This window comes from Hippoglossus stenolepis, chromosome 16, assembly GCF_022539355.2.
Source record: "Hippoglossus stenolepis isolate QCI-W04-F060 chromosome 16, HSTE1.2, whole genome shotgun sequence".
NCBI classification, from domain to species: domain Eukaryota; kingdom Metazoa; phylum Chordata; class Actinopteri; order Pleuronectiformes; family Pleuronectidae; genus Hippoglossus; species Hippoglossus stenolepis.
In genome coordinates, this window is record NC_061498.1 from 18134435 (window position 1) to 18148432 (window position 13998).

General features: G+C 40.7%; 1 protein-coding gene across 1 annotated transcript; it reads left to right on the forward strand.

Annotated features, from left to right (window-relative positions):
* The first annotated feature begins 821 nt into the window (after window positions 1-821).
* On the forward strand, window positions 822-5387 carry LOC118123682 (EP300-interacting inhibitor of differentiation 3). The gene is made up of 8 exons (XM_035181204.2): window positions 822-1067; window positions 2299-2429; window positions 3475-3614; window positions 4467-4566; window positions 4682-4772; window positions 4860-4954; window positions 5033-5078; window positions 5202-5387. The coding sequence occupies exons 1-8, from the start codon at window positions 887-889 to the stop codon at window positions 5342-5344; spliced, it is 927 nt and encodes a 308-aa protein (XP_035037095.2). The 5' UTR covers window positions 822-886; the 3' UTR covers window positions 5345-5387.
* The last annotated feature ends 8611 nt before the right edge of the window (window positions 5388-13998 follow it).

Here is a 13998-nt window from a genome sequence, read left to right on the forward strand (position 1 = left end):
TTAACTTCAGTTACTTCTCTCTCAAAAAGTACCAATACAAATCTGACTTTGTCTTCCTCTGGGATGACATACTGTACTTGTGGCGCTGAGTGCAGAGCAGGTTTGAAGAAGTTTTCTAGATAAGCGGTAGAACAACATGCGGAATACAAAACACTGTGACTTTATTTTTTAATGTGGCCTCACTGGGAGAAGAGAGTCAACAGTCTTAACGCCCAGCTACATTACTAACTAAACTTTTCATAGCTAACAACGGCTAACGTTAGCACAGACCACAGATACAGGATAAAGAAAAAAAAGAAGGTAAACTTTTGTGCTTTTGCAGTGGCTCAGCAGAAATTAGCTTCTGGATTTGATTTGATCTGTTTTGATATTTAAGCTGCGTATGAAAAAAGAGTCTATGGTATGAATGTTAGCTAACCGTGCATTGATATAGTTTTAAGTCAGTGTTTGGTTGTAGATTGAATGAGACGTTAGCTGAACAGCTAGCGCTAGCTAACCCTGAATCAACAACATGGTTTACATTAGCTAACATAGGTTGTGGTTAGCATTCACAGTACAACACTGGTAAGTCTAATGCATCATATTCATCACATTGCACGAATCGACTTTGGCTTAATCTTGCAGCACTTGGCACCTTGTAAAGGAGCCAAAGTAAACGTTTATATCTTTTAGCATCTTTGGCTAAATGTGAAGTAAACCTTCAGTTGTCTTGTTACGCGCCTCAAAACAATGTCCAACAACTTGAAAACATCATCCAGGATCAGCTTGTCTCTATAGTTATTAGCTTTAACATTTACTAACACAGTCACAGCTTGGTTTTATCGGACCTGTTTTGCGGCAGCGTGTTTCCCGCTCACCACCACGCTCAGCTCCTCACTGACAGAACATGAGGAGAGCCAGAGGAGGCACCAAGGACGACGCTGCCGGCTCCGCTGGCTGCCGCAGGAAAGTGGGCCGACCGAAAAGTAACAGGGGGGTCAGCGACTCCATTGACCTGCGAGACAACGACCTGGCCCTCAGGGGAAAGGTACAGAGCCGGCACAGAGGCCTCATCAACAACCTGCAGCGTGAGTAAGACGTACAGGTCGGGAGGTTCGGATGTCAATGTTGGTTTTCTATCTGTCTGTATATATGTATTTGCATGTGTTTTTGAATTACAGAGAACAGAGAGGATTTACTGATCCCCTCCAACGACAAGCTCACAGAAACTTTAGAGCAGGCAGACAAACTGTTTGAAGGTGGTGTGATAAGTCAATTTAAAGACATGTCAAAGTTTGTTTATAAAGCAGGTTTAAATCCAACCAGGCTTAGAATAGGAAAATGAAAGATCATAAAAATATATATAAAAGTATGAATAGTAAATACAAAAGCAATAACATGTTTAACATCATGAATATTTGAGAATTAATATATATATAGCACAGTAACAGATGTAATCAAGGGCCCAAACTAAATTTGAAATTGAAAGCCAGTGTGAAGAAGTGGTTCTTTAGCAAGTTTTTTCTAGGGTGGTGCCACACGTAGACACAGACCAAGATGTCAAGAGCTTTTGGTGATGGGGCAGACGTCAGCGTCATTGTTCTGTAAACAAAAACACACACGATCTCTGCAGCAGAATTACTATGTTACATCCTGCCTCTTGCACCCCCCCCCCCAAGTGAACGCTCTGGAGATTTCTGTGTTGTTGTGAACGTGACTGTGCCTTTAGTCAAGCATTGACAGACACTAGAGTCGTGCATTCAATTAGGTGAATGTGTCAAAGTTTGCCTTAGTGCCACGACTACAAAGCATCTGGCAGACGACGGCCAGTGGCCGAAGGCATTGTGTTTTTTCGTTACATCTGCCACAACTCACTTGAACTCAAAGATGAAGTGATGAGATTTCAGAGGTCAAAGGTAAAGGCCACAGTGACATTATATCAATCTGAAAAAGAAAAAAAATGATATTAGAAATATGTACATGGAAACTGCACTGGTTGGCGGAGGTATTCCACCGCAGTGCCAAAATTATATGTCTCAATAAGAGCATATCCTTAACACTAGCATCTGCACTGAAAAATATTTCCCCATGTCTGATTGCGTTTACCCTGGGTGCTCTGGTGTTTCACTCACAGTGTTCAAAGGCATCCGAGTATAGCTGATTGGAAAATTGGGGATTGTTTCAATTGCCCTTTATAAAAAAAATTATTTTGCATTTGTAGTATCCAGAGTAACAATCCACATAGGAATTACCACATCATCATTATCACCATGCAGTGCTGCAGCTCGTTGACTTTGATTCTGCTTTGATCTTTGGCAGTTCCCCACCTGAGGGAAGTGTCTCTCAATGCCCAGCTCGTCCTGACGGCCACTGACCTGGGGAAGGAGAAAGCCAGCCAAGTGTCTGCTGTGTGCACCGCTTTTGATCCCATCGCTATGGCTGAGCATCTTGTGAGTACATTTACTGTGTTTGCACAATATGTCTTTGTGCATGAAATGTTTCACACTTGTACACAAACATGCACGACTGAGGGAAGTGTCCTTTAACTAGAATGTCTGAGTGTCCATGTAGTCGGAGTGATGACTGCTGCAGTGGGTGAAAGACGAGGAGGCCAAATTAGCGGAAAGTGAAGTGTATAGTAGATGTGTAAACATTCAACTATAACACATCAGTTATAAGAGCTAGTAATATGTAAAAAATCCAAACGAACAACATAGACTCATCATTCAGTCATATTAAGTGCTTAGGTTGTTTCTCCTCGTACTCTTACCCTGTGTAGATGTGTAGAATTTAGTGACACCTAGTGGTGAAGTTGCATGTTGCAGCTGAATACACCTCACCTCACCCTCACTCAAAAGGTGTTTAGTTTGTCCAGTTTGGACCACTGCAAAAAACATGGCGGCTTCCCTAGAGATGACCCACCAACAATGTCTAAATATAATGTATTAAACCCATTGTAGGGTAAAGAAAACGACAATTAATACAATTTAGGTGATTACACACTAGTGAAAACATCACTATGATGTGCCAATAGATCCCTTTCACCTAAATCTTACACACTGGACCTTTTAAGTGAATAGAAGCAAATTTCACAGCAGCCATATCTGTTCTTTAAATGTATAAAATGAATATAGCTGATGTCTTATGCAGAAGATTTAAATGTAGACTTGATGCATCAAGGAGACCAGAAGGTGGAACAATATACAAACGCTAACAGAGTAACATGAGCAATTGTCCCCCCCAAGTCTGACGATGTCTCCCACAGCTTCCCAGTATATCTCCCTCTACTTGTGTCATCCATTCTAACAGCACATCCATGAATGGCTAGAATTGCTGTCACTCTATGTTACAGGTGTTCACATCCTATTAGATAGTTAAGCCTAAAGTCTTAAATCACATTGTGTCCTTATTTCTAAAATCTCAATGCTGTTGTTTTATAATGCAAGCGCCAGGGAATCATATGTAACAGTGGAAATGTTTCTGCTTCCCTGACAGTTGTCTTTCATGGATCTCAACCGACTAGAAGACGAGCAGAACTGGGGCACAGCTCAATGCTACCTGACCCCGGATGCCTGGCACACATTGGGCGGGAGAGCAGAGTGCTGTTTCAAGACCGCACCCACCTTCCACTACATGTGAGTGCCTCAACACATTATGTAACGCTCTTAATGATGAAAAGGCACAATCATGATGTCACAGTGTATCAACAAAAAACAACATATTGTATTTAAACACCGTTCAACCAGACACTATGTTTTTCGGGGTTGTCCGTTTGTCCACCCGTCCCATTCTCATGAGCGCGATATCTCTAGAATGACTCTTTCTTCAAATATGGCCCAAATATTCACTTGGAGTCAAGGATGAGTTTAAATTCTGGTACAAACATTCACTTGCAACTGATTAGACTTTAGTGGTCAAAGGTCAAGGTCACTGTAGCCTCACAGCACACTCTATTTGCTTGTGAAGGGGATATCTCTGGAACGCTGGGAAGGAATCTTTTCACATTTGGCACAAACATGCACTTGGACTCAAGGATTAACTGATTTGATTTTGGCAGTCAGAGTGGTGCCTGAAGGTCAAAGGTCAAGGTCACAGTGACCTCATGTTCCTGCGAATAATATATATAAGGACTGCCCATAGGGAGTTTCATTGCATCTGGCACAATTCACTTGGATTCATGGATGACCTGATTAGAATTTCTAAGTCAAAGTTCAAGGTCACAGTGGCCTCAGAAACATGTTTTTGGATTTTTGAATGTGATATCTCAACACCAACTTGAGGGAAATTCTTCACCTTTTGATCAGTTGTCACTTGGGCTCAAAGATGAAGTGATTAGATGTCAGAGGTCAAAGGTGAAGGCCACAGTGACATTATATGAATCTAGAAGAAAAGAAAGTGTATAAATGTGCACACTGCACCGGTTGGCGGAGGCATACAACTGCACTGCGGTAATTTTAGTAATCTATTTTTCTTGTTTCTTTCATTAGGAGGGGCTCGTTCCATGCAAAACTGCCTCCTCCACAGCAAAGGAGATTGTGGCAAACCAAGGCTTCTACCAAAGATGCCAAAAAAATAATGCCCACTCAGGTAGCCAAGCCTACCCTTCCATTGCTCCACTTACCTGCAGGCATGCAACTGTGCTTTTGCAAACAGATAACGATACACTTACTTCTTACTGCCTCGTGTTCATATTTGCTGACAGCTGGTGAAAATAAAAGAGTCTAATCAAGAGACGACCGAGACAGAGGTGAAAAGGATCTGGGGATATCTGAAGAGTTATTACCGAGACAATCGTGAGTTTAAAGTTGACCTCAAGTTGACGCCAACATTTAATCTCGGTGTAATTATTATTAACACACATGTCTCTGTTTCTTTTTCAGCGAAATCACCCATATCGTACTACGAGTTTGTCACTGACCCCAACTCCTTTTCCCAGACAATAGAGACAACTTTCTACACATCTTTTCTGATCAGGGTGCGCTGCCTGTGTTAAAGTCTGTTTAACAACTGAGCTTGTCTGCCCTCTAGTGACAGCATTGTCTGTGTGTTTCAGGACGGTTTTGCACGGATATATCTGGATGACGAAATGCCTTGTATCGGTGAGAGGATGTGACTTTTAGTTGTATTCCGGCTGGGGAATAGGAAACAGGAACATCTCAAGGGAATTCAAGGGAATAGGAAAGAAAAAGTCTCAGGCTACATTGTGTGTTTTTGTGTTTCAGCACCTGTAGAGGAGGGGGAGGGGAAGGCGGAAGCTGCAGGATCCAGCAGCTGTAACCAGTGCATTATCACTATGAGTCCAAAGATGTGGAGGGTTAGACATAATTTAGCAACAATAAAAAACCTAGTGTACACATTATTTTAAATCGTTGGTCATAAATTCATTATTGTACTGCTTGTTCTTCCCCAGGAGCTCATCGATGTCTTGGACATCAAAGACGCAATGATTGAGCCTCCTAACACACAGAATGCGTGAAGGACCAGGCCACTTTTTCTAACCTGAAACCACAAGTCTTATGTGTGTCATCGTTCTTGTTCTGTTTTAAATTTCTACATAACTGAGATGGCCATTGTTCTCTTATCTTGTTTTTGTTTTTTTTCAAGGTTTAACTTTAAAGACAAATTCTTAGACATTTTCTCAGAAATGTAGCTCACATTTTGAGATCATAAAAACGCAACTGTAGGTTTTGGTCTACTTGTTCTACCGTTTTTAGAAGTTGGAATGATAAAAGACAAAGAAAAGAAAGATCGTACTGTTTTCATTTATAAGTGTAAATACCAGGTGCCCAACATCATTGACAACAACATAATACACTTTACTGTAGATATCCCTGATACAAAGGTCCTTACATAGTTCTGTATGGTCAGTAGAAAAAGAGTGAATGATATGATTTGAATAGTTGTTAGTTAGAAGCTGAGTTAACTGGTCGGCCCATGTGCAGTAAATACAGTCTTTATATATAACAATATTTATATTGTTTGAACTCTTAAATGAAATGACTTAAGTCAATAATTAATTAGCAAACACTTTTTCGATTTTAAGATAAGAGAACAACTATTAAGTTTGTCATAATTAACTATTTTAAATTCAAACCAAAATCTTATAGTTAAAGTGTTGTGAGATAATTAACAAAACAGGAAAACAAAAAAACTAGAATGGCACTCGGCAGAGTATATACAATGTGCAATGACAATAAAGCTTTCTATTCCATTCTAAATCGCTCCTTGGTTGACCTTTAATAACACACACGTATGTGACTGGTGTCAGATGGTGACTGTGGCTTCATTTTGGGATTACAAGATTAAAATATTTTGAACCACCACCTTACCGCACCAACCAGGCACAAATTTAAACATAAGGTTGATTTAGGAATAAATGATAAAATAGTGTTTGCTTGTTTGCTCTCTTTCTCTTGAAACTGCGTCTGCATCTTTAGCCTTGTTGCTGCAAACTGCATGATATTGTGCTCAGGTTTCGACTTCACCAGGAGGGTGATGGGGAGCTGCATCTGAATCTCACAGAGGAGAGGAGAGGAGAGGGAGCGGGTGCTGTACAGAGGCTGACTGCAGCGTCGCATCACTGCCTGTCGCTCTGAGCAGGGAGAGAGAGTGTGGGAGCAGGCAGAAGAGATAACTGAGGCTTCTTCTCCCAAGGAAAGGCTGGGAGAGACAGACGGCATACGTCAGCTGGGGAAAGGAGCTGTGGAGAGCAGGGAACAGGGGGTGAGGAAGGGAGGAGCTGTGTATAAAAGGGTGAGAGTGGGATGCTGAGTGAAGTGGAGAAGGGTGGGAGGCGGGTTGACACATCCTTAAGTGTGCTAGATTCATTTGGACAAAAGCCTGTTTGGAAAAAGAAGAAACCTGCAAGGCAAACTGGGAGAAGGATGTTTACACAGTGTGCTGTGATGTCTGTCAGAGACCAAGCTGATCAAATCAGTGTTATTTATAGGGGATGATAAGTCTTGTCTCTCCACAGACGTGGCTCCGCAGCTCAGGCCTGTGATGATGGCAGATAACACCCCGTCCAACATACATTTGTAAATGTGTGTATCAACTGCTGCCCGTACACGTCAGTCACTGTAGGAGCCGGAGAGACTCGGCGCTCCCCGAGCTGTAGACGAGATGATGCATTAATGTAAATATTTGGAAGCTGCAGGTTCGCGACTTGAATCTAAAATGCAGTTGTGTGAGTTTGCACAAAGTTTGTGCACATAAAATGAGTTTGTGATGATGCACTAACGATAGGGTTTTCAGAGCCTTGTGCAATCTCTGCAATCATCATAGTCTATAATGATCTATAGTTAATCCTTACAATCATAGCAAAACTAAAAGAGCTCCATGAGAGGAGAACAGACACAGTGAGGCAGCACAGTGGATTTTATTTTTCTCTCTCTCAACGAAAATGTTCTGGTAACATAAACAAGGAGAGCATGAAATCCAGCACTAATCTGCTGCAGAACAAACTCTGACACATGTGATGTTTCCTGCCTCCTGGTACGAATCAGTGGCAGAGCAGATGTGTGCGTTATATCAGCAGAGCACAGATTGACCTCGCTCAGGCCTGTAATCCCTCTGAATGTAGGAAGCTGATGTCAGAGGCAAAACACTTGACCCCGGCCCTCAGCGACCTGCGCACAGATGAGAGCTGACGATGATGGTGGTGGTGTGCGTGTGTGAATGTGCGTGTGAATGTATGTGTGTTTGTGTGTGTGTGTGTGTGAGTGGGGGGAGGGGGGCTGAGAAGTGAAGATGACCTCTGTGCGTCACAGATCCATGTGCTGCTGCCGTTATAAAGACATTATTACCATTTGAAATTGTTAATATCTTTCATTGCATGTGTCATACTATGATCATCTTGATCGATTGATTGATTCTCAGTAACTGTCATGGTATTTACATGGACTTTTATTCTATAAATCTGGATTAAACGTCAAACTATTTCTATTTCTGTGTCTCATGGATAATAAATGCTTCATATAATTCATGACTATAAGGTTGCTTATAATAAATAGAATGTTTTTGATACACTACACAAGAGGGAAAACGCAAAAAACATGTTTTATGGTGCATTATACTCTCAAATCTGGGTAATAAAGGATCCTGCAATACAATATTTCCTCTAAATAACACTTTATGTTTCAGCAGCATTCTGCAGCGAAATTAATACGAGATTAAAGGTCCTCATGTGTCTCATTGAAGGGCCAAATCCTTCCCCCTGGTGGTGATCCTGAATCTCCTGAAGAACATTTTATGTTTTTTGTGTTTTAAAGCTGATGAGGGGGACATACAGTTAAATTGATTTATGGGTGTTTCATTTATAGGCCAATTTCAGTTTATTTTTAGCCTCCATCTATGGAAATATAAACAGTATTAAGCTAAATAAGGATAAAGGCAAATAAGCCTTTCAGCTGTTTTAATTATGAGGAGTACACTGACATTGATTCTGACCTACATATGCCAGGATCAGGATGGTGGGGACATTATCAACGAAGTGATACAGACCGTCACATCCACAATGTCCATCCAGCATGAGAATCACAAGGGAACAGGAGACGTGGAATACCCGTGTGGACCCAGAGCATGTGCCCTGCTCCTGAGGCAGATATACACCATCAAACTCAGCTATGCAAAAGAACTGAAAAACACATTTGAAGTGTTTTAAAAGATATTTCCATTGATTTTAAATTAAATTGTTCCATCAAAAGGAATTGCTCTAGTATTTTTTTACTGAAGTGAAATAAGTTTAGTTGTATAAGTGATATAAAGAAGGTGGAATTTTACTGCTTAATATTACCAAACACTTTTCATTAAAATTAAGATGCTCACCTACATTAAGCTTTTAGAGGAAAAATCTATTATGTTTGTTCTATTTGTGTTTGACAAACTAAAAAACTATCATTTGATTTCCTCGATAATGGCTGAGTTGGAGCTACTTCAAATGATCCATGCAAATTGTTACCTTCTTTTTTAAGTGTAAGGCGATCTTATCGTATTGGTGGTTGGTTTTTAGTCCTGTTTGTTACCATACAGTGGCTGGAAAAACCTACCACCTTGTGAAAATGACACACACTCATGTGTTGTCAGTTTTGTTTGTTTTCATCAAGATCCATGAATTATTCTAAGGGGAATCTGTGAAAAAGTCTTATTTCTAAGATGCTTAATGGCTGTGATGTTAATTTTTGTATTGGTCACTACGTTTATAATGTACTTTTCATTATAGGATCAATTAAATTCAACTTTACTATGATTAAAAATGTATTTTTTTTTATGTATCTGTGTGCTGTTTGTTTATCTCATCAGTGTTTGCACTGTATCTATAACTTGTCAGAGCACATTGCCCATTGCAATAATAATGTATTTTTTGGGTTAAGATTACTTTTTGCTCAGAATATTTTATTTAATAAATAAAGTTGGCAGAGTGTGTTGTTATTGTATATATGGTATGATGTCCACAATAATAATTTCGTAAAAATCAATCAATCCAAAAAAACAAGACATCAGAGAACAATAGTTTTGCTATGAACAAAGAAAAGACGTGTTTGGTGTCAGTTTCAGCAAAGATTTAAAGCTCTAAAAACAGCAGCAGGTCGGAGGAGAAGTGTTTCTGTCCTGGGAATGTTTGTGTTGTTGTGGCGTCAGGGAATGATTGGCTCAGAGGATGTATCTGTGCGCACGTGTGTGTGTGTGTGTGTGTGTGTGTGTGTGTGTGTGTGTGTGTGTGTGTGTGGGCTTCTAGGGTGGAGTTTCTCCTGCTCATATCTTGGAGATATAGATCTTCCCCAGCGCCAGACCCTGGTGCCAGTGAGTCCGGCAGCCCGACTGGGACCAGGGGGACAGAGACAGAGACAGAGGCAGGGAGTGATGTGGAAGGATATGTTGACAAATCGTGCGGGAGGACTTCAGCTGTTTGTGGCTGAGAGCTGAGAATGTTAAGAGTCTGTGTTCGCCCTCCGTTTCCCAGGCATGAAGCCTCAACATGCTGTTTGCTCATTTTCACAGTGTGAAGCTGAGTCTGTCTGTGGTGGATCAGAGGCATCCTGCCCTCAACCTCTGCTCTCCCACCATCAACCATCCAAAACAAATGAGGAGCAAGAAACAAGCCGCGGTGCCCCGCTGTGAACTCCCACTGAGATATCATCTTTCTCTTGGAGCCTGGAGGATGCTGACTGACTGATCAATGACCCGTGTAGAGATATGGTTTCATAACGTATCCTCAACACGTGCTGTCATACGTTGGTCAGTTTGTTGTTGTTTGAGAAAATCTCTGAGAAACAATTCATACTAAATAAATGCAAAAAGTAACACTTTTCGGAAATAGACCTGATTAAATAAGATAAACTCTTTCACAACCGCATTGTTTGGTCTGGACCTTCAGACGTTTCAGTTTAGTCTGAACCAAAACAACATGTGTGAAAGGTGCCTCGGACCGTGGTCCAGACCAGAAGAGGTGGAATCGGTCCAGATCAATGTTCATCAACCGTGTTTTGGATCATTTGCAGTTGGATAGAAGAAAAAGAAGAGGACGCAACTTGCAGGATTGTCTGTAGTCTTCACCTCTGATGTAAACAATGGGGACGTTCATTTTGCCGAAAGTAAAACCTTAATGCTATTACTGTGGCAACCAAATGAACCAAATGGACCGGTTCATTCATTTTCTTGATTCAAACAGAAAGAATACTACCTGTCCAACTGACAACACGCTGACGTCAGACGCACGTCCACAAACCAATCAATGTCAAGTATGGACGCAGCCCACGTAGGTGATAACGTCAGGACGTACAAATGTCATGCTCCCTAAATTAAAATGTGTAACCAAACTAACCAGATCAAATTTAAACAATGTAACAAAGTTGATGAAGCTCGGTTTAGACTTTCAGGTGTGAGGTAGTTAGTTAGTTAGTTGGAGTTAGTTGGTTAGTTGGTTAGTTGGTTAGTTGGTTAGTTAGTTAGTTAGTTAGTTAGTTAGTTAGTTAGTTAGTTAGTTAGTTAGTTACTTTTTGTTTGTAGTTTATTTTGTCTTCATAAAACAACATATGAAAAGGTCCAGTGTGTAGGATTTAGGAAGATATCAGCAGAAATAGAAAGTATTATAAATATAATTGTATGTTTTCATTACCCTAGAATGAGCCACTCTCACGTTTCTACAGATATCATCAATCTGTAAATATGCCAATTAATCCTACACACTGGTCCTTTAAATTACATTAAAAAATACTGTCTGGGTGCTAAACAGGTTTTCTTGTATGCAACGTTGTACTTCCATTGAACAACCTCCAGCATATTTTCCTTTGCAACTTCTTGTCTGCAGCGCCCCCATGAGGGTAAAACTCTGAGAAGGAGCACAAAGAGCAGGAACAAGGACACATGCCCTCGCTCTTTGTATTAAATTCATATTTTTATCTCTAACACATGTTCAAGTTTCCTGCTTATAAACTGAAATAATGTTTTCAAGATTTCTTAGAAATATTGTTCTCTGGTTGCCTTCAGTGAACGTTCCCATAAAACTACAGGGGGTCCATTAGTTAATTTATGGTTAACCAGAATCCTGAATTTGTGAACTTCGTTTTCCTCAAATGGAAATAAAATGTGACACTGAAAGAGAAGCTAAGATCACACACTTAAAAAACACAGAGCACCTCTGTTTCCATCAACCATCAACGTTGTTTTAAATGTGACTCGAGTCAGTCTCTGACCAATGGGGGAATATTTATTTCAGTCTGAACCAGCCTGTGCAGGGCAGAGGGCGGTGAGGAGGGGTGAGGAGGGGTGAGGGGCTGTGGACATGGTTAACGTGATCCTCCGTCTCCTTTGTGTCTTCAGACTGTTTGAGTTACTGAGACGTTCCATGAGGTCAGCAAGGAGGTGCTGTTACACAACCAGGAGACAGCTGAGGGACACTCAGAAACTGTTTGGAACTCACGGCTGTTACTGTGAAACAACTCGTTCCACTTGCTTAAAGGAAAATAAATTAAAATCGGTTTGAGTGAGAAAATGAAGTCAGGTTCTTCTTCTTCTCTGCAAAACAACAAAGAAAGTGGATGGAAAATGTTTTTACATTGAAAACATTTAATTAGAAGATTGGCATAACATGAAAACAAATCATCGGCATTAACAACTGATACTTCAGTCTGTACCATAGACTAGGACAGGTCTCCACTTCCTCCCTCTGGGCAAAAATCAAGCCAAAATAACCTGGATACAAACGCTGCAGTCTTACTCTTGTGGAGCCAGAGTCTGAGCAGTAGTGATCATTGGATGGAGCCGCAGTGTCGAGGTCCTGACAATACACACGTATCGTGGACCAATCCCAAGTCTCAGTTGACGTTTCACCCTCTTTTGATTTGTTTTGTCCAAGTTCCTTCTGATACCATGGAGGAGGCTGGATTTATGACTATACTCCAGCCAGCCCCCAGGGGGCGATAAAGACACTTTGGCTTCACTTTTTTTCCATCTCCGATTTTTAATATTTGGGAAACTCCCAAGACAGATCATTCGAAAACAATAAGAACGAGCCTGCTACAAGTTTCCACGAAATGAAAAGTTACAGAAATCCTATGAGTCTGAGTGACACATACATTACACAACATTTTTAAAGGAAACGACGGGGGGAGAAATATTTTCCAAACAAGGCACAGAAGGAGACAGATACACAATGAGTGCAACATCAGGTGAAGATTCTTTCTCTATTCAGTACTCCAGCACTGTGGGTCTGACATACATGAAGAAGAAGAAGAAGAAGAAGAAGAAGAAGAAGACTGGAAGAGGGTGGGTGGGGTCTCCACTTCTCGGACAGCAGCGTGTGATGGACGGGCCGAGGATCTTGCAGATCTGATAAATAAAGGCCCAAAGAGAGCCCTTTCCTTCCTGAGTGTCGGACTGTTTGTGTTAGAGCGATGTGAGTCTCTTCTTCTGGGTGTGGGAACCTGCTCCTCCCAGAACTCATGGTTTCCTCTCGCCAAGGACCCGCCACCAGTCTGCATGAACTATCTATCTATTTATCTATCTCTCTGTCTGTCTCTCTGTCTGTCTGTCTATCTATCTCTCTATCTGTCTGTCTGTCTGTCTGTCTGTCTATCTATCTCTCTGTCTGTCTATCTGTCTATCTATCTATCTATCTATCTATCTATCTATCTATCTATCTATCTATCTATCTATCTATCTATCTATCTATCTATCTATCTATCTATCTGTCTGTCTGTCTGTCTGTCTGTCTGTCTGTCTGTCTGTCTATCTGTCTGTCTGTCTGTCTGTTTGTCTATCTATCTATCTATCTATCTCTGCTTCAGTTTTACTTGTGGTAAAATCAAATGTGAACAATATGCACGCTCACACGAAAGCCGGCTTGTGTGTCCCGGACATGAAACTGTGATTATTGTAATTTATTTGTTTGTTATGATGATCTCACCAGCACCAAGCGACAGGCACGCTCACCGTCTTTCAACATTCTCCTTCCATTCAACAACTTCCTGTTGGACAACATATTTTCCAATTATTATCCTCTCACACTTCCACTGTGGCTCTCTGAGGGTTTTTCTTTCTCCTGTTAAAGGTTTTTTTTGGGTTGTTTTTCTCACTCTTGTCGAGGGTTAAGGGCAGAGGATGTCGCATGAAGCGAATCGTAATTTATGAATATGGGCAATACAGATCAAATGTGATGTTTGATTTATTGATTGATTGATTGAATAGTTACACATATGATTTATGTTGGATTAAGTTCTGTACTTTTTATTATACTGAGGCTCTATAAATTGCAATATACAAAATGTTTTTATTGGAAATATTAAGATGACAGTTCGGTACAGATGAGCAGTCCAACTCATTTTTGACTGTGAGAGTTTCTGCTGTAAATGCAACAAACTATTGACAGACTTAGATAAAGTGTTCGGCCGGAAAGGAAAAACACAGTTGAATCAATATATTCACTTTTACCATCGTCTTTTGGTGTCGTCTTTAGCAGCATGTTTCACAGCCAAAACAATCATTACAAAGTATCAAATCCTCCCAATGACACAAACTCAA

Coding starts and splice junctions, on each gene's coding strand:
- LOC118123682 (XM_035181204.2), top strand. CDS start 887: ATGAGGAGAGCCAGAGGAGGCACCAAGGACGACGCTGCCGGCTCCGCT. Junction 1,068..2,298: donor CCTCATCAACAACCTGCAGC/GTGAGTAAGACG, acceptor GATCTTTGGCAG/TTCCCCACCTGAGGGAAGTG. Junction 4,567..4,681: donor AAAAAATAATGCCCACTCAG/GTAGCCAAGCCT, acceptor ATTTGCTGACAG/CTGGTGAAAATAAAAGAGTC.